Genomic DNA, 20,598 nt, shown 5'->3' with positions numbered 1-20,598 from the left:
TGGACGTTGATATAAGCTGAACTTTGTACAACTTTTGACTTGCATGTATCGTGTAAGACTAATGAGTCTGCATCGGATGCGTTGAGCTTTTATAGGAAAAATTGGTCAACGAAAAGCAGGTAGCGAACAGTGTTTGGCGTGAGAAAAATCTTGTCTTGCCCGCTTTTGACCGGCTGGTATGTGTTGTAACGCTAAATTCTGTTACCCTCGGATAAGGACTTACCGTTGACACTTTGGCGCGATTCTCCACTCATTCAGAATATTACACTTTAACAAAATCAATTATGTTGGGCGCCAGACGCGTTAGCGTCGATTTTCAAACAATAATACGAATCAATAAAAATAACACGAAACCGTACAAAAAATAAATAAAGAACCCGTTGTATGGCTGGCTAGGCTCAGGTACTCACACGAACTGGTAGGGTGGCGGTATTCAAGGCAGCTAACAATAATTACAGAATTAAAGAAAATAATAAAATAAAGAATAAACGCAAGTCAAAAGGAAAATAAACAAGTCAATCAATCATATATTGTTGAGAAGGTTACATGGTTGAGACAGGCAAATGATATGGTATCCACGGCGGTAGTTAATAAAATAGCAATCGTTGTTCACAATAATTTCGGTAGAATAGAATTAAACGGTAGCTTTGAAACGAGAGACGGCAGTTAACAGAGGAAAATGAACGTAGGTCGGGAGATGCGATATAATGCAAGAATTTACTTAAAACTACACGTCACTGGGCGACGTGATCTTACCCAAGGACCAAATGACGCTACGAAACTTATTATTCTGTCAATCAGAAACAAGAGAATTTTACTGCAATCGGTAAAAAACAAGGTAACGATAGCTCGGGAGATAATACGACGAATTTACTTTTTACAAAATATGTCAAGGGGACAGATATAAAGTTGAGATTCGTAGATTCGTACCGTTCCATGCCCAGTAGTCTTGAGAAATTAGCAGCATATCTCGGTGATGATCAGAAATCAATCACACGAAAATTTTATCGTAGCTCCGATAAATTTCAGCTATTGACCAGAAAAGGAGTGTTCCCGTACGAATACATAGACAGTTAGGAGAAGCTCGAGGACAGACGGCTACCATTCAAACAACAATTTTACTCAAAATTAAATGATCGGGGTATGTCAGACGACGACTCTGCACATGCATATGAAGTTTGGAAAAACTTTTAACGTTCGAACTTTGAGAGAGTATTCGGACTTGTATTTACAGACGGACGTGTTTTTACTAGCCGACGTTCTTCAATACTTTCGACAGAGCTGTTGGACAACGTACAACCTGAACCCGTCACATTATTACACCGCGCCCGGTCTGTCGTTTGATGCGATGTTGAAGTGTACCGACATCGAGCTCGAGCTTCTCACCGACATAGATATGGTTATGTTGACCGAGAAAGGTATTTGTAGTGGTGTGTCACAGTGCTCGAACAGATACGCAGAGGCTAACAACAGGTACATGGGGGAGTAATTCGATCCTGAGGTCGAAGTATCTTATCTCATGTACTTTGAGGTTAATAATTTGTACGGTGCTGCTATGGGCTTTGCTCTGCCGTACAGTTCCTTCGAATGGTTATCAAACTTCGGACAATGCGACGTTTTTACCATCTCGGACGATGCGGAGTTTGGTTACATACTGCAGGTGGATTTGGAATATGCTGAGGAACTCCATGAAATTCATAAGGATTGACCACTGTGTCCGGAGCGCTGTACAGGATATCCCTAAATTGGGGGACGCGGACCAGCCAGCGTGGTACCTGACTCAAATCCAACCGAGAATTTCTTTGCCGCAAGCTCGTCCGACGCATTGTTTTTGAATTATAAGCGATAGCGTTAGGCCAATCAGAGTGCACCATTTCATCTGGATTTGCCGCCACGGAAATTGCTGTTTTGTTCGTCTGGGTGAATGATTATTATTCGTTTACGAATTAAATATCGGCACCTTTCCTCTCTCCCTGTTGTACCCCTTCTCGAGCGCTGACCTCGGTATTGTTGCCGCAGCACACGCTGCCGGCCGCACACCCACGGACGCACACTCGTGTGCGTGAAACATAAGCGAATGCCCAGCTACACAATACTACGAAACACACATCTACGAGTGAAAATAAGAATAAATCCCCTAATAAATCAGCGGATTTAAGATTTAATGTTATAAAACACTTCCAATCATCGATGTATGCATAAAACTAGAGATTTTAGATGATTGATATGCCGTTAGGGTTCATAATTAGTCATTCAATCAATCTGAATTATGGTTTCCGAATATTTTTTGTGTCTTTGCAACATAATTTTTCCACTAGTTTGAAATTCATCATTGACATCCGATTTTTCAATAACGCGAGGGAAAAACAACTCGCTGAATTGACGTGTCAATAGGTTTGTAAATCAATTACGATTCACCTGAGTTAACACAAAATAACTGAATAAATGAGAATTCACTGAATCACTAAAAATGATAACTGAAATCATGAGAATTATTTGAGATATAACTGAATTGGGAAGAGTTGTAATAAGTCAAGTTACTTTGAATTACTTTAGATTCGTGTCAAAATTTTGTGTTTGAAGAGAAAAATAATTAAATTCAAATGAAAAAGTAATTTTAAATCAAGAAGAAGGAAATTCCCAAATGTGTGAATATATAAAGTGTTCTTCCTCTTCAAGCACAACTGTAAGAATGTCTGTAAGTGTGTTTACATTTTGGAATCTTACGCTTCTGATGCGAAGCTCGTAAGACAGTCAATGACCGTCTAATATTGAAATGCGGATATGCATTATCAATATTAATAATAATCACGAGGCATTTTTCATTGTTGAAACGTATAATTTTGAAAAACTGGTAAATTCGAAAAATTAACGACGGAGCCAGGAATCGAACCTGGTATCTAGCGATGCTTTACCGGAGCCTTACTCCACTAGACCACCTAGCCGCCCTGACTCTGATGTCGTTAATTCCTCTCATCACCAGTAAGTTCAAATTGTATTAATATTGATAATGCATATCCGCATTTCAATATTAGACGGTCATTGACTGTCTTACGAGCTTCGCATCAGAAGCGTAAGATTCCAAAATGTAAACACACTTACAGACATTCTTACAGTTGTGCTCGAAGAGGAAGAACACTTTATATATTCACACATACTTTCACAGCACAAGAAAACAAATTTGAACTTACTGGTGATGAGAGGAATTAACGACATCAGAGTCAGGGCGGCTAGGTGGTCTAGTGGAGTAAGGCTCCGGTAAAGCATCGCTAGATACCAGGTTCGATTCCTGGCTCCGTCGTTAATTTTTCGAATTTACCAGTTTTTCAAAATTATACGTTTCAACAATTCCCAAATACCTGAATTCAAATGAAACAATTTCAATTTAATAAATGTACCTGAATTTGAGGAAAAATAATTATTATTATTTGGAATAGAAAAATAAAGTCGAATTAGATGAAAAAAATTCAATTAATTCAACACAAAAAAATATGGTGTCATTCAAATTCCCAGTTATTTCCTCGTCGATTCAATGTGGTTCTGGAGTGGCAAGTAACGTTGAAATTGTTGAGATCAATGCTAGTGATGGCCACTTATCTGAGAATAATCGATGTATCGATTAATCGATTTCCACAAAATAATCGGACACGGCTCGATTGAATTGGTGAAAATTAATCAATTTGGTAAATTTCTGCGTGTAGTCTTAATATCAGAAGAGATATTTTGATAATTCGTAGTCTTATTCAAAATATTCTGAAGTTTGATAAATTTTGAGTAATTGATACTTAAATCACATACATCGATACTGTATTGCATCGTTCGTGTGAGTAAACAAGCGGCTCCAGACCCACATTGAATCGACGAGAAAATAACTAGGAATTTGAATGAATTAATTGAATTTATTCATGTAATTCGACTTGATTTTTCTATTCCAAATAATAATAATTATTTTTCCTTGAATTCAGATCGATTTATTAAATTGAAATTGCTTCATTTGAATTCAGGTATTTGGGAATTTCCTTCTTCTTGATTTAAAATTACTTTTTTATTTGAATTTAATTATTTTTCTCTCTAAACATAAAATTTTGGCACGAATCTAAAGTTATTCAAAGTAACTTGACTTGTTACAACTTTTCCTAATTCAGTTATATCTCAAATAATTCTCATGATTTCGGTTATCATTTTTAGTGATTCAGTGAATTCTCATTTATTCAGTTATTTTGTGTTAACTCAGGTGAATCGTAATTGATTTACAAACCTATTGACACGTCAATTCAGCGAGTTATTTTTCCCTCGCATTATTGAAAAATCGGATGTCAATGATGAATTTCAAACTAGTGGAAAAATTATGTTGCAAAGACACAAAAAATGTTCGGGAACCATGATTCAGTTTGATTGAATGACTAATTATCAGCCCTAACGGCATATCAATCATCTAAAATCTCTAGTTTGATGCATACATCGATGATTGGAAGTGTTTTGTCACATTAAATCTTAAATCCGCTGATTTATTTGGGGATTTATTCTTATTTTCACTCGTAGATGTGTGTTTTGTAGTATTGTGTAGCTGGGCATTCGCTTATGTTTCACACACACGAGTGTGCGTCCGTGGGTGTGCGGCCGGCAGCGTGTGCCGTGGCAACAATACCGAGGTCAGCGCTCGAGAAGGGGTACAACAGGGAGAGAGGGGAGGTGCCGATATTTAATTCGTAAACGAATAATAATAATTCACCCAGACGAACAAAACAGCAATTTCCGTGGCGGCAAATCCAGATGAAATGGTGCACTCTGATTGGCGTAACGCTATCGCTTATAATTCAAAAACTATGCGTCGGACGAGCTTGCGGCAAAGAAATTCTCGGTTGGATTTGAGTCAGGTATCACGCTGGCTGGTCCGTGTCCCCCAATTTAGGAACATCCTGTATACCTCCGATCTCAAATAGTAAGCAACCGAAATTGACGCTCACGCTACTTTCCAAGAAAAACTACGTTGTTCACTACAGGGTTTTGAAACAATGCTTACAATTAGGCTTAAAATTACTCAAAATACACAGAGTTCTCAAATTCAGACAAACCCCGTGGCTCAAAAAATACGTAGATATGAATACCAATTTGCGCAAAAAATCTCACAGCGAATTCGAGAAAAATTTTTACAAACTGATGAACAATGCAGTTTTTGGCAAAACAATGGAAAATGTTAGGAAGTATAGAGATGTCAGGCTGATCACGAAATGGGTTGGAAGATACGGTGCTGGAGCTACTATAGCCGGACCCAATTTTTGCAGGTGCACCGTTTTCGACAAAGATATAATTATTGTTGAAATGAGTGAGACCAAAGTCAAGTTGAATAAACCATTGTATGCAGGTTTCTTCATCATGGATCTGGCTAAAACATATATCTACGATTTTCATTATAATTATATCAAGCAGATATTCGGCAACCGAGCAAAATCAATGTATACGGATACTGACAGTTTGATTTACAATTTCACCGTCCCCGACAAATACGAACATATGATGGAGGATTTGCGTAAATTCGATACGTCTGATTATCCGCTTGACAACGTTTATGAAATGCCTCTAGCGAACGAAAAAGTTCTCGGCTTGATAAAAGATGAGAATAACGGAAAAATAATGTTGGAATTTGTAGGATTAAGAGCTAAATTGTACGCATTTCGAGTCTTGGGAAATGAGAAAGACAATCAACGTGCCAAAGGTGTCAAAGGATCAGCGTTGAGAAAAATAACTTTCAACGATTATTTCAAATGTGTTTTGAACCGTGAAAATTCGTCTACAAATCAGCATTTGATATTAGGTCGCAAGCAACAGATATACACCGTAGAACAGCAGAAAGTGGCACTGAGCAGGAATGACGACAAGCGAATCGTGTTTCAAAACACAACCGACACGCTTTCGTGGGGCTACAAGCCTGCACCTTAGCTTTGTAATTTATCACTGTACCATAATGTATAAAATATTATTCCGTAGGATAGTAAATAAGAACGCTCCAAAACATAAAAAAATTGTATAATGATGCATATGTCTGTCGATTGTCTGAAAAATAAAGATGCATACTTCTTATGTGTCGGGTATAAAATGAATAGGCACATACGTTTTGACAAAAAATTTATTTCTTCAAATGTCACATATCCAATTCGTTGATATAACTGTTGTGTGTATTGTCAAAACCTAACCTATTAGAGTATATTTTCCTGCCACGCTTCTTGAGGACCTTCTCCACCAGATAGATATCCGGATGTTCAACCTTGAGGAGCTCTTGTTCGTAGAAACCACCAGCGATAGGTTGATCTCGGTAGTCTTTGAGCTTGTACGTCACAGGATGAGTATTTTCCACTCGACTTATCGTGAATATTTCAGTCGTCCAATTAGGAGTGTAACCTTCCTCGAAGACATTTTTGAATTTGCTGATACGAACTTAGTCGCCGGATTTGAATTTTGCCGATATGGTAGGTATCGCTCGAAGCCCTCCGTACGCCTGACGTAATAACAGCCCCTCGTTTGCAACGGTGGCATCCAACGGTTTCATTCTGATGGTTCGGTGTTTGGCGTTGTTGTAAGCCAAAACCTAATCAGATAAGACATCGAGCCACTTGTAGCTTCCTTGCATGCTGAACCGTGTCCACGTTTTACCTTTCAGCGTCCGATTGAAACGTTCACAGATCAAAGCCTTCAAATTACTGTACTTGAAGTAAAGTTTGATTCTGTGACGTGTCATAAGCGATCCAAATTCCGAGTTGTAAAATTCCGTTCCTCTGTCGACGTGTAAATTTTTCGGCACCCGTTCTTGAACAAGCACGGATTCCATTGCCTTCGTAACATCATTTCCAGACTTGCTCTTCATCGGTACAGCCCACGCATACTTTGAAAAAAAATCAATGACTGTGAGCATGTACTTGTAGCCTTCGTTTCGTCCAGCGTATGACCTCATATCAACAATCTCCGCCTGCCAGGTCTCGTCGATGCCGCGCACGTCAACATGTCGACGCGGGTAATTCCGGCGTGCAGGCTTATGCAATTCCGTCATTAGTGCTTGCTTTTCCTCGGTCATATTCCAACGCTCTTAGTTGGGTGTCCAATGAGAACTGTTATCAGCGTTTCCAATTAACAGGTCTCGGCTTGTTTTAAAGTCTGTGTAAAAGGTGTCCAAGGCTTTCTCCGTGGTGAGCTCTGAAGCTTTGATCATTTGATCAAGGTAGTCGATTTGTTTTTGCAACACGTTGAATTTTTGTCTCAAGATTTTAACGTTACAGCATTGTTCGGCTCTGCGGGATCTGCGACATTGGACAGTTTTATGTTCCGTATATCGTCATACCCGTCAGCTATTATTTGAAATCCGACACACAGAGGACCGCGAGTTCTCGCGGCCGTGTTTTTATCCAGATGCCGTCCAACACGTCAACGCTCATCTCGGTAATGAATGCAAAAACGATGGGGGCTGCTAGATGAATGATCCCTGCTTCGCGTAGCTCTTCAATAATGGAGATTATTTTGTTATTGTGACTCGGATTTCCCGCTGCCTGAGATGCCAGGAGTGAACGAAGACGCTCTACTAACTCGTTCGGATCATACCAGAAAACATAGTCCGTTTTTTGAAACCTTGTCGAGTGATCATAGCTTGCGGAAGTAGACCTTTACCCTTTCGGCGAGGTGATGGGGAATAATCCATCAATTCGGCAATGACATTTTTGAATTTGTAACTGTTACCGTTTTGAACAGCCCCATCAGATAAGCCATACTTTTTATGCGCGTTCGTTGCGAGGTAAATGTTTTTAAAATTTTCCCTATTTTCGGTGCTAACAGAAGAACCGTCAGGCTTTTTTTTGGATCATAAGTTCCAGCAAACCCTTTGTTTACCGGTAAAGCGTATCGACAATACGGATGTAGTCACTCTCAAAAGATATCAACGAATCATCAATCATTAGTCCGTTTGAGAGGTTGCGTACACCGTACACGTTGTCCAATTCAACTTTTGTCTTGGCATCTCTCATCAGTGCAAAATACTCATCGTCGATTTTCTCGACCGGGCTTTCTACGATTGTTCCATTTTCTGCCGAAGCAAAGGAATCGTCCATTTCCAAAACAGTTTAATTTTCGTTTCATTTTTCATCTGCTTTATTTCTTCTTCAATTTCTTCCACCTCTTATATTACAGGTTTAGTATCTTCCGTAACATTCACCAGTTCTTGCAACGGAGTCACTACTGGTTTAAGAACGACACTCAATTTCTGAGTCGTAGATTCCCTGCCCGACTTGAGCAATCTGTGTTTTCAACGGATCGCAGCACTTGCTCGAGCGATCTGATGTAGGACATATTTTTGCTTGAAAATTTCAAAGCTCTGCATGTTGACGCAACTGAGTCTGCAACGCTACTGCGTCTCTCGCTCGAAGACGTTAGATTTCATTCCTTTTCCAGGCTAACAAGAGAATCAAATCCCTTCCTCTATCGTCCTCTGTTGAGCTCACTGTCTTTGTCGATCACTACGAACCCATATTTGTCACCGTTCCAGCATGCCGAGCACACACTTTTAAACCCTATGTGAGACATATCGGTGTTTACATGGTCGTTGTATACGTGTCTCAGATTCATATCGTCTTGTTTGAATAACACGAGTAAGTTTACGTTGTCGCGCACGAGATGTTTGGGGATACGCGCGTACGTCTGACAGAGATGAAAACAGTCAACGTCGTGATGTCTACCCATGCAAAAGTAGGCTCTAATATTGTCCTGCTTCTCACACGCTACATCGTCAAATATGATTATCGAGTTAGGCCGTGCTTCTCCCGGTGTGATCACTTGCTCACGCTCGGTAAACGCAAAATACCCCGTATCCTCAACATGGTCCAACAATCGCTTCAACAATTGGTATTCAGGTGAGTTAAGAGATTTCGACTAGATGTAGATATTTTTAAATCTGATTCCGTTGGGATGAGTTATAAGTGTGAGCAACGCATTAGTTTTACCACGATTCGACGGTCCACAGAATATTGCACGTACACTTTTCAGGAGTCATTCACCGTGCCGTTTGTGCCTTTTGACATTTTGTTTCGAAAGTTTGTCAAAATTCTTCACGGAAAGCTAAGTAGGTTGTTTCTCAAACCGCATCTCGGACATGACTGGTCGGATTGCTATGAATACCCCGTTTTGAAGCACTTTTCTTCAGTCAACGCACAAACATGATCGCGTACAGCGGTAAATGAAGCAGCAGGCGGCAACATCGTGGCAAGGGTCTGGTGAATAAAATCATTAGCAGCCTTCCAGTCGAATTGCATGTACCTGGTTATCAGTACTGTGGGCCTGGTACAGAATTAACAAAGCGACTCGCGCGGGGTGATCCGGGAATCAATCTTCTCGACGCAGCTTGCAAGGACCACGACATTGCTTACTCGCAGAATCGTGAAAATCTACAAATTAGAAACGAGGCTGATAGGGTGTTGGCTGAGAAAGCTTGGAAACGGGTTCTCGCAAGAAACGCAAATTTGGGTGAGAAGGCAGCCGCTTGGGCAATAGATAATACAATAAAAGAAAAATCAGAACTCGGAATGGGAATTCGGAAGTCAAAAAATGTGACCTGAGAAAAATTATAAATGCTGCAAAACGTTATATGGTTCCAAGGAACGATGCAAAAGTAGCTATCGAATCTGCGCTGAAGGGAGCTGAGAACGCCGTTAAAAAAGCGGGTGGTAAATGTGAAGTGCGAACACCTCACGTCCTACCAGTACCTTCAAAAGTCGGTGGTTTTCTACCGTTTCTGATTCCTATTTTTGCCGGTATCAGCGCTACGGGTGCGTTAGCCGGCGGTGCGGCAGGTATAGCAAAAACTGTGAACGATGCGAGCGCGGCTGAACGAGAATTGGAGAAAAGCAAAAGACACAACAAAACTATGGAAGCTATCGCATTGGGCAAAGGGCTTCATATGAAACCGTACAAAACAGGTCTTGGTCTCCATCTCTCAAAAAACTAGATGCGATGCTACCACGTCGACTTGTTGCGACTTGTTGAAATATGCAAAAATCTCAGAGGTTTCACATCTCTGCGGTGTTTCCATGCGAAACGAAATGCCCGAAATCGGTTCACGAAAAAACGAGTCAGCTGTAATCGACCTTGACGACAAAGACGGTCCAGAAACACACAGGGTTGCATACAAGAAACGCGACAATAATATTGATTACTTCGACAGTTTCGGCAACCTTCAACCGCCCTCAGACCTCATAAAATACCTCGGCGTTCGTAGTATTAAATACAATCATGAAAGGTACCAGGATTATGATACCTTTGAATGCGGACACTTGTGTCTGAAATTTTTAAGTGGTGAGCCATATAAACATGGTGCATGATTCATCAAAGTCAGTCTACCACTTGCAGTCATGGATGATTCGTTAACGTTAACGATTTCGGGAACCCCTTCGATTCTCGAGGCAGAATATTTCCCACCGATCAAACTTGCTCGTGATAAGAGTTATGCTCTTGGCTTGGTAGAATTGTTAATCTTTAATTTGATTCCCAACGTTGACGTTGGTCACAATTGAATTTACGTAGCTGATAAAGTGATCACCATACCTAGCGGGAGCTAAGAGATCGAGGACATAGAAAAGTATTTTCAAAACGTTCTAAGAAATACAGATATCAGGCTCGCCATCAAACCCAACAATAATACATTACGCAGCGAAATCACATGCAACCACACGAATAACTTCGAACCAAAGGGTTCTATCGCTCAACTTTTGGGATTCACACCAGGTGTATTGGAGGTTGATAAAACTAATGAATCAGACGTGCCTGTAACTATACTTAAGGTCAACGTGTTGCGAGTCGAGTGTAGCATTACAACGGGCGCCTACGTCAATGGACACAAAGTACACACTATTCACGAGTTTTTCCTGACTGTCCCACCAGGATATAAGATCGTGGAAGTACTGTCGCACGTCATTTACCTTCCGATCACCGTCAGGACCATAGATCACGTTTAGCTCCGGTTAGCGGACCAAGACGTAGACCTGGTTTATTTTTGTGGAGCAGTTATTACTGTGAGACTACATATCGTATAGCAATAAACGATGGGAATTGTATACAACAGACTGTCAAAGAGTAGGTATATCAGTAAGTCGGCATGCCCCGATCATGTCAGTCATCGATCGATTCTCGAACCGTTAACACCTTGAACCGTGGAGTTCCTGATAGCTTTGGGTCTGAAACTGATCACTTTTGGAAGAAGAATTTTCGACAACTAAAAATCCGATTTTGCTGTGTTATCATCTGCTACGTATCATGAAAAAAGAAATCTTAAACATTCAAACACCAGTCGTCTTTGACGAATACGTTGCGCATCACGAGATTTACGCTCACAAACCTTACGCCTCGTCAACTTTCAACAACAGCGATGAAATTCGAATCACCGTTCAGCATCAGGATTTATGCGTATTATCCAGCAAAAGTTCGGTACATATCCATGGACGACTCACCAAACCTGATGGTACAGCTACTGTGAACACACAGCTCGTAAACAACGCGATCTAACATCTGTTTGAAGAAATTCGCTACGAAATTAATGCAGTTGAGGTTGATAGAAGCAAGAACGTTGGCTTGACAAGTCTCATGAAGGGTTACGCTTCCCTGCACCCTGGTCAGACTTGGCTGATGGAGAACGCTGGATGGCTTGATGTAGAAGAGAAGAAAAAATTAATCGATGCCTAGGGTAATTTTCACGTACTGATACCGCTCAGCATGATATTGGGTTTCGCTGAAGACTACCGCAAGATCGTTGTCAACGCTAAACATGAGTTAATTTTGACGAGATCAAAAACTGACGTCAACGCTATCATTCAATCTCAAGAGGAGGATTTCAAAATCACGATCAATGCAATGGAATGGCTAATACCGTATTTGAAACTCGCGGATCAGAAAAAAGTTGACCTAATAAATTCCATTCAGAAAGATCCACCTATTTCGATGAGCTTCCGCAGTTGGGAACTGTACGAATATCCCTCACTTCCCACTACATTAAAACACGTTTGGACTGTGAAAACTTTCACTCAGCTCGAAAAACCTCGTTACGTCATTTCGGGTTTCCAATAAGTAGAAAGAACAAGATCGGCAAGAACGCAAGTCATTTCGATCATTGCAATATCACGGACGTCAAGCTATTTTTAAACTCTCAATCTTATCCGTACAGTAGCCTGAACCTCAACATGAGTCGTAATCTGTACGCGCTCCTATACGAGATGTACGCAAACTTCCAAGCTGCCTACTACGACAAGAACCCCGAGCTGTTTAATCCGCTCTGTAAATTAGCGGCATTCTTCTTCACGTTCAACATTCTTAATCTTCATTTTACATTCTTTAATCCTAAATCTCTGCGTAGACATTTTAGTCACGTTTCAAAGTTCATAAAATACTCAACTGCTGGAAGTTCCCATTCCTTATTGACGAATTTCTTCGACTGATTTGCAAAAAAGATAATCCTTACGCCCGTCTGCCACATCTGGCAGCCAGTCTTGCAATCTCGACAATGTCTCTACTTTTTACTAGTAAACACCTTTGCCTACCTACCAATCCTTGAATCCTTACTTTTCGTTTCTTGTTTTTTATGACGTGTATCATAAAACGCCCGGATGTGCATCACACATTGGGAATGTACGTTTCTGTTTCTCGCTCACTTGCTCACTCCCTCTCATTTCTTCGTACCTACCCACTACAATCTTTTTTTCGATGCAAAATTTTCCTATGAGTGACCATCTTTCCCACTCCCAAGCAAAATTCATCCCTTCTCTCAAGGGACATTCCTACCCCTTCCAGTGGTTTCGGCCATCGGAACTCAGTTAATTTTCAAGAACTAGTTCTAAGAGCAGATTCGTTTCGACCAACGCGAAGAGAAGACAAACTTATTCTAACTTTCACAATTTCTTCTCACTACCTTCATCCCGCGTGAATCTCGTACAACATTATATCAACAGTGTATTCAACTTATTTCAAGTTTTTTAATAAATATATTTGTTGATCTAGAACATTCTAACATTAAGTCATCTTTGAGGCAAACCCAATTGTCTCAAAGACGCCAGTGCATCGAAAATATTTCCCGATTGGTTTGACGAGGATTTACAACCCTCGTTGGTGAACAATCCCTTACCGCCATCGATGCCGAGCGCAAACACTAAACAAAGAGTGAATTCCTTCGAGACGTCCCCTCATTCGTTATCGACTGTTCAAAACAAAACGAATCTTTAAAGTACGGACCTGTCGACATCCGTCTTGAATTTGAAACTAAAGCCAACTTTCCCGCTGAAACATCGACGTACTGCTTGATTGTTCACGATCGTATTGTCGAATACAACCCTCTCAGTGGTGGAGTGAAAAAGTCGGTATAAAAGCTGATCCGTTCCCACTATCTCGCACAGCTCAAAGATGGAGCTTATCGTTGACATACAAGGCTTTCGTAGACCTTTTAACGATACCTTCACATTGAAAGAATTGGCTACAATTTCAATCTACTCGGAAGCATCTCCATCAATGTTTTTCTTTAAGCCACCTTACAAATGGGATTGTCTGGACATGAAATACAAAAGCCAAAATTCTTGGTTAGAACGAGATTTTCACGGTTCACCTTGGAGCTGTGGAACCATACCGTTTGAGAAAGTTGAATAAACCATTGAATACTGGCTGTGCAAAGCTGAAACCGTGTACGTAAAAGGAGAAGAAAAACGAGATTGGTTGCTCAAAATTGTCCCGAAAGTTCAAATCATCGATATGCTGGACTTTGACTGTCCGTCGCTTTAAACCTATCAAAAAAATTCAGCTGTGTCTTTAAGATGCGACGTTCATACAATACCTAACGCAATTTGTGCGGCACAAAACGTTTTGATACTTCAAAATTGGCTACAAAATCATCATACTGTTCGGATGGCGAGGGTGTACGATTTGTGTTACTGCGCAGAAGCGTCTACAAGAACGGTCCCGCATTTCTGACGTATATATCATCCTGGTTATGATACTGTTAAATAGAATTATTGTACTATCGTTATGAAGTAATTGTCAACTGTATCCTAAAAATTGTACTCAATAAAACTGTTTTTCAAAGAATATTCATGAAATAATATCACACCTTTACATTCACCTCAGCTCTTGAGATTGAATCTTTTTCAATGCAAAGCTTATGTGAGATTCAACCTTGCTCTCCATCCTTGACCGAGCTGTACTCAAACCGAGTTATGTTTTGCATTTCTAGAGCGATAGTAACACAACACCGCAGATCCTTGGCTCTGAATATATACTGCGGCAGCTATCGGTCGACCTTGCACTCTGGTCTTGTCTGAACCCGTCCAAAATTCATCGTAGAGTTCACATTACAGTTACAAGACGCAAACGCAGCACGAAACCCTTAATCGTTGCTTGGTGGTGTTCGAAGTAGCATTTTCATAGATTTTGATACCTAATTCTAGATACAATTACAAGGTACAAAACGTACGTAGGATTAAAGGTATACGAGATGGTTAGACGATAAATGAAGAAATATTTATAATTTCAATCTTTTTTTTTTTTATTGAACGTAAGACTTCCACAGGACACTGAATATTCGAATGTGATTCTCAGATTATACGTATACGAATTCAAGTTGACCGTACGGTCCGCAAAGATAGCGTAGATGTGACCGTCTCTCGGTACTGGTTGTCCTCACCTCCCGGAACAAATCTTCATCATGTTGAAGCGCCTTGGTCAGTCAGTTCAGTAGAAAAATCGTAAAAGAGTCCTTCAAGTCCAGAACGATTTTATCACCAAATTTCGTTGCAAACCGAAGAACGCCACTGACTCGGTATTCGAAGTATACTTCGAGGTCTGAAAGCTTTTTCAAGGGCAAAAGTGTCTCCAGGCGAGCGACTTCGTTTGATTTTGAAAAGTCCATAATCTTTACTGTCGAGTTGTATGTGCTCAAAATCTCTTGTGAGTTGATTGAGGTCAGATCTGACTTTCAGCAGATGTTTTACTTCTCCAATATTTTTGACGAGCAGTTCTAGTCGTTTCTTCAATTCACGTTGTTGTTCCAAAGCACTTCTCATTTGCAAGAAGAAGAACAGCTTCAGACTGACGATGAAGTTTTCAATTTCAACTTATATAATGTCACGAGCGCCGCATATTTACTCAAAACTGTAATATATTACCGATTATATCGATTATTATTTTATATATTATTATTATCTTTAGAAACAAGGAAGCATAGTTTTAGTTAGTCTATACAAAATATTTTATTATAACCAGTTCGTGGAGTAGCCAAGCGCAACGGCGTAGTTGGACAGCCAGCCACGTCAGCGTCTTCGCGCCCGCCAGATCCCGGGTGTAATCAACACCGGGATGAGGCGAGCGCGAAATCACGCGCTTCGAGGATGACTGTCGCGAGGCGAGCCTTTGTCTGGAACTGTGTATTTAGCGAAAACATCGAATTGTAAATTCAGCGGAAACTCGCTCGCCGCCCGACGTTCCAAGGGGTGTCGGACGAGCGAGCGAAGGCAGTCCCGTTGGAGACAGGATCAAACCAACGTCAACGGAAACAGGCTCCTTCAAAGCTGTCGAGTATAGAGTTATAAGTCTTGGGTCTCCGACGATCAGAGAGAGCATTCCTTTAAATCTACACGCGGTGATCCTAGCGTCTCGCGTCGCGACGTTAGCCTTCGAAGTTAGACTTTAAGTGTAGGAAGCTGTACCACGAACTTAATCAAGTTGTGTAGTCTTAATTGAATGTGAGTGTGAAAGCGTGAGCCGTTCTGCGAATTCGGAGCTGAACCACCGAAGAGTAAGTGCGAGAGAGAGAGAACGTGAGTAGTATAAGAACTGTAACGCTAAATTCTGTTACCCTCGGATGAGGACTTACCGTTGACACTTTGGCGCGATTCTCTACTTATCCGCAATATCAAACCATAACAAAATAATTACGTTGGGCGCCAGACGCGTTAGCGTCGATTTTCAAACAATAATGCAAATCAATAAAATTAACACAAAACCGTACAAAAGAGATAAATAGAGAACCCGTTTTATGGCTGGCTAGGCACAGGTACGATCGCGTACATCCCGGTAGAGTGGCGGAATTCAAGTCAGCTAACAGTAATTCCAGAATTGAAGAAAATAACAAAATAAAGAATAAACCCCAGGCAAAAGGGAAATGAACAGGTCAATCGATCATATATTGTCGAGAAGGTTACATGATTGAGACAGGCAAATAAGATGGTATCGATAGCGGTAGTTAATAAAATAAATAATCGTTGTTCACAAAAAGTTCGGTACAATAGCAGTAAACGGTAGCTTTAGAACGAGAGACGGTAGTTAACAGAGAAAAATGCACGTAGGTCGAGAGATGCGATATAATGCAAGAGTTGACTTAAAACTACACGTCACTGGGCGACGTGATCTTACCCAAGTTGCAAATGACGCTACGAAATTTAGTATTCTGTCAATTAGAACGAGAGAACTGTACTGCGATCGGTAGCAAACAACGTGACGATAGTTCGGTAGATGATACGACAAATTTACCATAGATTATAACCAGTATGAGAGATTGACATTCAGTAACAATTTACCAAGTCGGCAAACGATCGACTAGGTAGCCTTCGGTAGAATTATTCATAAACGGTAGATTCGACAATTTATAATGATTACGTACTTGAGGAATTAAATAATGAATTCCTAAACATAACTTTTGAGAGAATACCAAAATACAAAGTTATGAGAGTGAGAATTTCGGAGAGTTTACAAAATAGAGAAATATACTAAAATACACCGCAATACAAAAGAATAATTCACAGAACTTAATTTAACAAAATACGGAGAAATAAATAACAGGCAAAAATAATATAAAATTGTCAATAGTAATGAAGAAAAAGGTGCGGTAACATCTAGGGGTGATTCTACGCTCGCTTGTACTCCAAGGAACTCGATATGTGATACAATAGGCACAAAAATAAATAAAAATATAATGAGCGATAACAGAAATAAAATATAAAGCACGCTACTATTACAAAAAGAGTATGGAATAAAATATGAAGCCAATAGGGCTCAAAGTACGATAGAAAATACAGAAGCAGGATAATAGAGATTCACCAATAATCAGAAAAATCATAAATACAAGTGAAATGATTATTTGGCAGTTACGAGGTCGCTCAGATACGAAAATAACAAATTACTGAAATCATGCAGTCACACGGCGGCTTACTGCAACTTTAAGTCGTGGACCATGATTCACACAAAACTGGCATCACACGATGCAACCAAGAAACAATAAATATAATATTAATGACCGAAATCATGCAGCCACACGGCGGCTTACTGCAACTTTAAGCCGTGGACCATGATTCACGCAAAGTCGATAAATACCATAAGAAAGAATAGAAATTATGAGCAACTTCGTAACGGTACAATTCAAAGGCAGAAGCCTTACCTTCACGGTTGACCTCAGGCACACAAACTGACTCTATTTTAAATTAAACTTAGAATAATAAAACGAAAGTAGAAAGGAAAGAAAGGACTTGAATTTATAGGAAGAAGTTAACGGTAGTGCAATGATCGAGAGTATGGAAAACAGTAGATACGATAATGGTAGAATGAAAGGAAGAAGGATCGGTAGGTATTAAATCGAGAGAATAATCGGAAGGATGCGAAAGAACGATGCTGTCCCTCAGCAAGTCAAGCGTAGAATAGCAGGTCGTAGTTTAGCTCGCCGATCTCGCGGTTGTCGTGAGGTGATTCTTCTTCTTTGATTGGTCGGTTGACCCCCACCGCAAATAGGCCATCCCCCTGTGGCGAATATTGGTTACTGCGTGGTCATACGTTTTCCAAAAATTACCGCTAGATGTGGCGTAACGTGCTGCTCGCGATTTTGTCGTTGACACCAACTCGTACGATGTGTAGCTGCTTCGGTTACAGTCCAGGCTGCCTATCATCGGGGACTTCTTTGGCAGAGGCATACACAGGGTGCCTCTCGGCCAAAGTTACCGGGTGGAGAGTGACGCCTCATTGTTCACCTCCACCGGCTTTTGTACAGGCAGTAGCTAGCTGCCTGTACCTGAGGTCGTGCAGTCAGACGGTTGGCCAAACCGTGGACCACGACCCACACAATTGGTCCCTGCCGATAGAAAGGCAGCGTCGATCCTCGGAACGATGGCTTTATCACCCTGAACGTAGTGGTTTGGGGTCGGTCCGGCACCAGGCCGGTAAGTCGGAGGATGGCAGGCTACGGTCTGCCATTCACGCCATCCTTACGGCATCCGATAGAGTTGGCGGCTGGTTCCTCTTCGAGAAACGGTGCCCTCGGCCGCCGGAAGGATTTTTATCTCCCTGTTCACCGGCAGTCGAGGCGATACGGAAGGTTCTGGTGGATGCTACCCCAGGTGTATATAAAGGTGCACCAAGGTAGCCAGTGTAGTCTGATGAGACCGTCAGTAGGCGAAGTCGTCTAGAGCTGCAAACGGTAGATAGTGGTCCCTTGTTGATCGGGATCGTTGTCGTCCAAGTACCTTGTTAGCTTGCGCCGAAGCGCGAAATAAAGAATTTACAAAAAAGAATTAGTTAAAAAGTAGTTATTGCCTATTTTGTATCGAGTTCGGTTGGAGTACCCTGCTGAGGACGCGTAAACTAAAAATAATAACGGTTGTGTGCCCTTGTGACGGGCGATTCTGAAACGCCACGTTACAGAACATATTGTAAGCTTCCTTGTCTAGAACCTTTGCTGCTTTTAGTTTTGATTCATTGAACATTTTTACTTTGCTTCCTTTAAAATATTGGTGCAATATAATTGAAATCCTCCAAACCTTTTCCCAGGGAACGCCCTGTAGAGGACGTTCACCTACCAACCCACCAAAAAATCAAATGTAAACCTCAGTGAGATCTAGAGGGTTTTAGCCGTCGCGTGCGAGACCGCTCCGCACGTGACAGAGCAAACTGGTGTCAGAAGTGGGATGCTAGGTGATTTTCCTTGGGAATTGGTACAGAGGATTCAATCTTTTTTGTGAAATTCCAAAACCACAAAATTTTTCCGAATTTTTCTTATTTTCATCAAACGAGGGAGTCGAACCTTACGTAATAGAATCGCTTATCCTTTCGATATCCTTCCCTACCCCCGGACTTACCAACATGCCAAATCACGCTCAGGCCAGAGACGCCGCCGATATGACGGCCGACCTGGTCGCCAGTGTCTCCACTATGGTGGAAAATTTGACTATTCAAAATAATTTCGCGGACATTCCCGAATTTGACGGGAAGAACATGCCGTTACGAGATTTTTTGCAAGACATCCAAAACGCGTCCATGTTCGTGCCAGCCACGGCAGAATCGCAGTACCTCGCCGCAGTAATATCGCGATTACGCGGGGACGCGCGAAACTGCATCTACGGCGAGAAGATCGAAAGCATGGCCGGGTTAGTGAAACTGTTGAAGAATCGACTCGCCCGCGGACATACCTACGATTACTATACAGAGGCGCTGTCGACGGTCCGGATGAAACGCGATCAAACCATCGGGCAATTTTACGACAAAGTCTGAATTTTGCTAAGCGGGGGAAGAAGCGCGTACAAGTCATATTTTGGCGTCGATCCGCCAGAATTGAACCGGGATCCGCTACATCGAATCGCGCTAGGCTCGTTCATAAAAGGGTTGCCTACCCATATCGGAGCCGCGGTAGATTTGCGAGAGCCGGAAAGTCTCGAAGCAGCCTTCCAAATCGCCGAAAAGCTAGCGCTTCGAAGCAGCCAATTGAAAGGAATTGAGTCGAGCCAGGAGGAAATGGCGCGTGTTCTTTACGCTCGCTATAACTCCCGAACTCCGTCGCCGACGGCTCGGGGAGGTAGACCGACGTCTACTTATCGAAGCCAGTCACCACAACCGGCTACCGGATTTTTTTTTAAACCCGCGCAAACGTCTGATAACCGCGAGACTGCCACGGGAAGGCCATATACTAGTCCGTTAACACCTTGCGGATATACACATTGCTGTAAACAAACCAGGTGTTGCCCGTGCTGCCCGTTAATGCAACGGTCACCTCCGGGACGTTCCCCGCAACGGGAGCCTTTAAACTGTCCTGGGGCTCGCCGGGCAAATTCCCCTGCAAGCCCGAGCAGAGTGAGCGAGTCGAGTCAACCCCGAGAACACCAACAGTCAGTGAGGTTCCTGGAGAACGGTGTCTCGTTCTCTGGACCCCCACCGACCAGGAGAGCCCAGTAGTCGAACTAAGTGCTCCCGAACTTCGTGACAGGAAGGGAAAATTCTTCCTTGACACGGGTTCATCAGCCAGCTCAATTGAACTAAATGCCCTCGATCCAGACTTAATTGTAAACACTGACGATGAAATATGGGTAACAGGATTGGAGGAATCGGATATTCCGACACTCGGCTCAGTTGTCCTCCACATCTCTGAAAAACCAGCCAAGTTTTATGTGTTACGAAACCTGCCGCTGAGAAGCGACGCGTTAATCGGTAAACCTTATTTTATCGCGGAAAAAGCCGAAATTTCATTTCACCATAATACTCTAGTTACCTCAAGCGATCCCATCCGACCTAAGCCTTTCATAGGCTTACCTCTTTCCGACGCAGAACCTACAAAGCGCG

At 41.7% G+C, this 20,598-nt stretch overlaps 1 protein-coding gene across 1 annotated transcript; it reads left to right on the top strand.

Annotated features, from left to right (window-relative positions):
- Positions 1-5,100: 5,100 nt before the first annotated feature.
- Positions 5,101-5,940, top strand: LOC138191308 (uncharacterized). The gene has a single exon (XM_069137954.1). It carries the CDS (start codon positions 5,101-5,103, stop codon positions 5,938-5,940), a length of 840 nt encoding a protein of 279 aa, XP_068994055.1.
- Positions 5,941-20,598: the final 14,658 nt, after the last annotated feature.

Source organism: Neodiprion pinetum, chromosome 7 (assembly GCF_021155775.2).
Source record: "Neodiprion pinetum isolate iyNeoPine1 chromosome 7, iyNeoPine1.2, whole genome shotgun sequence".
Classification (NCBI taxonomy): domain Eukaryota; kingdom Metazoa; phylum Arthropoda; class Insecta; order Hymenoptera; family Diprionidae; genus Neodiprion; species Neodiprion pinetum.
Note: the sequence above shows the minus strand (reverse complement) of the source record. Positions and strands in the feature narration are given on the sequence as shown.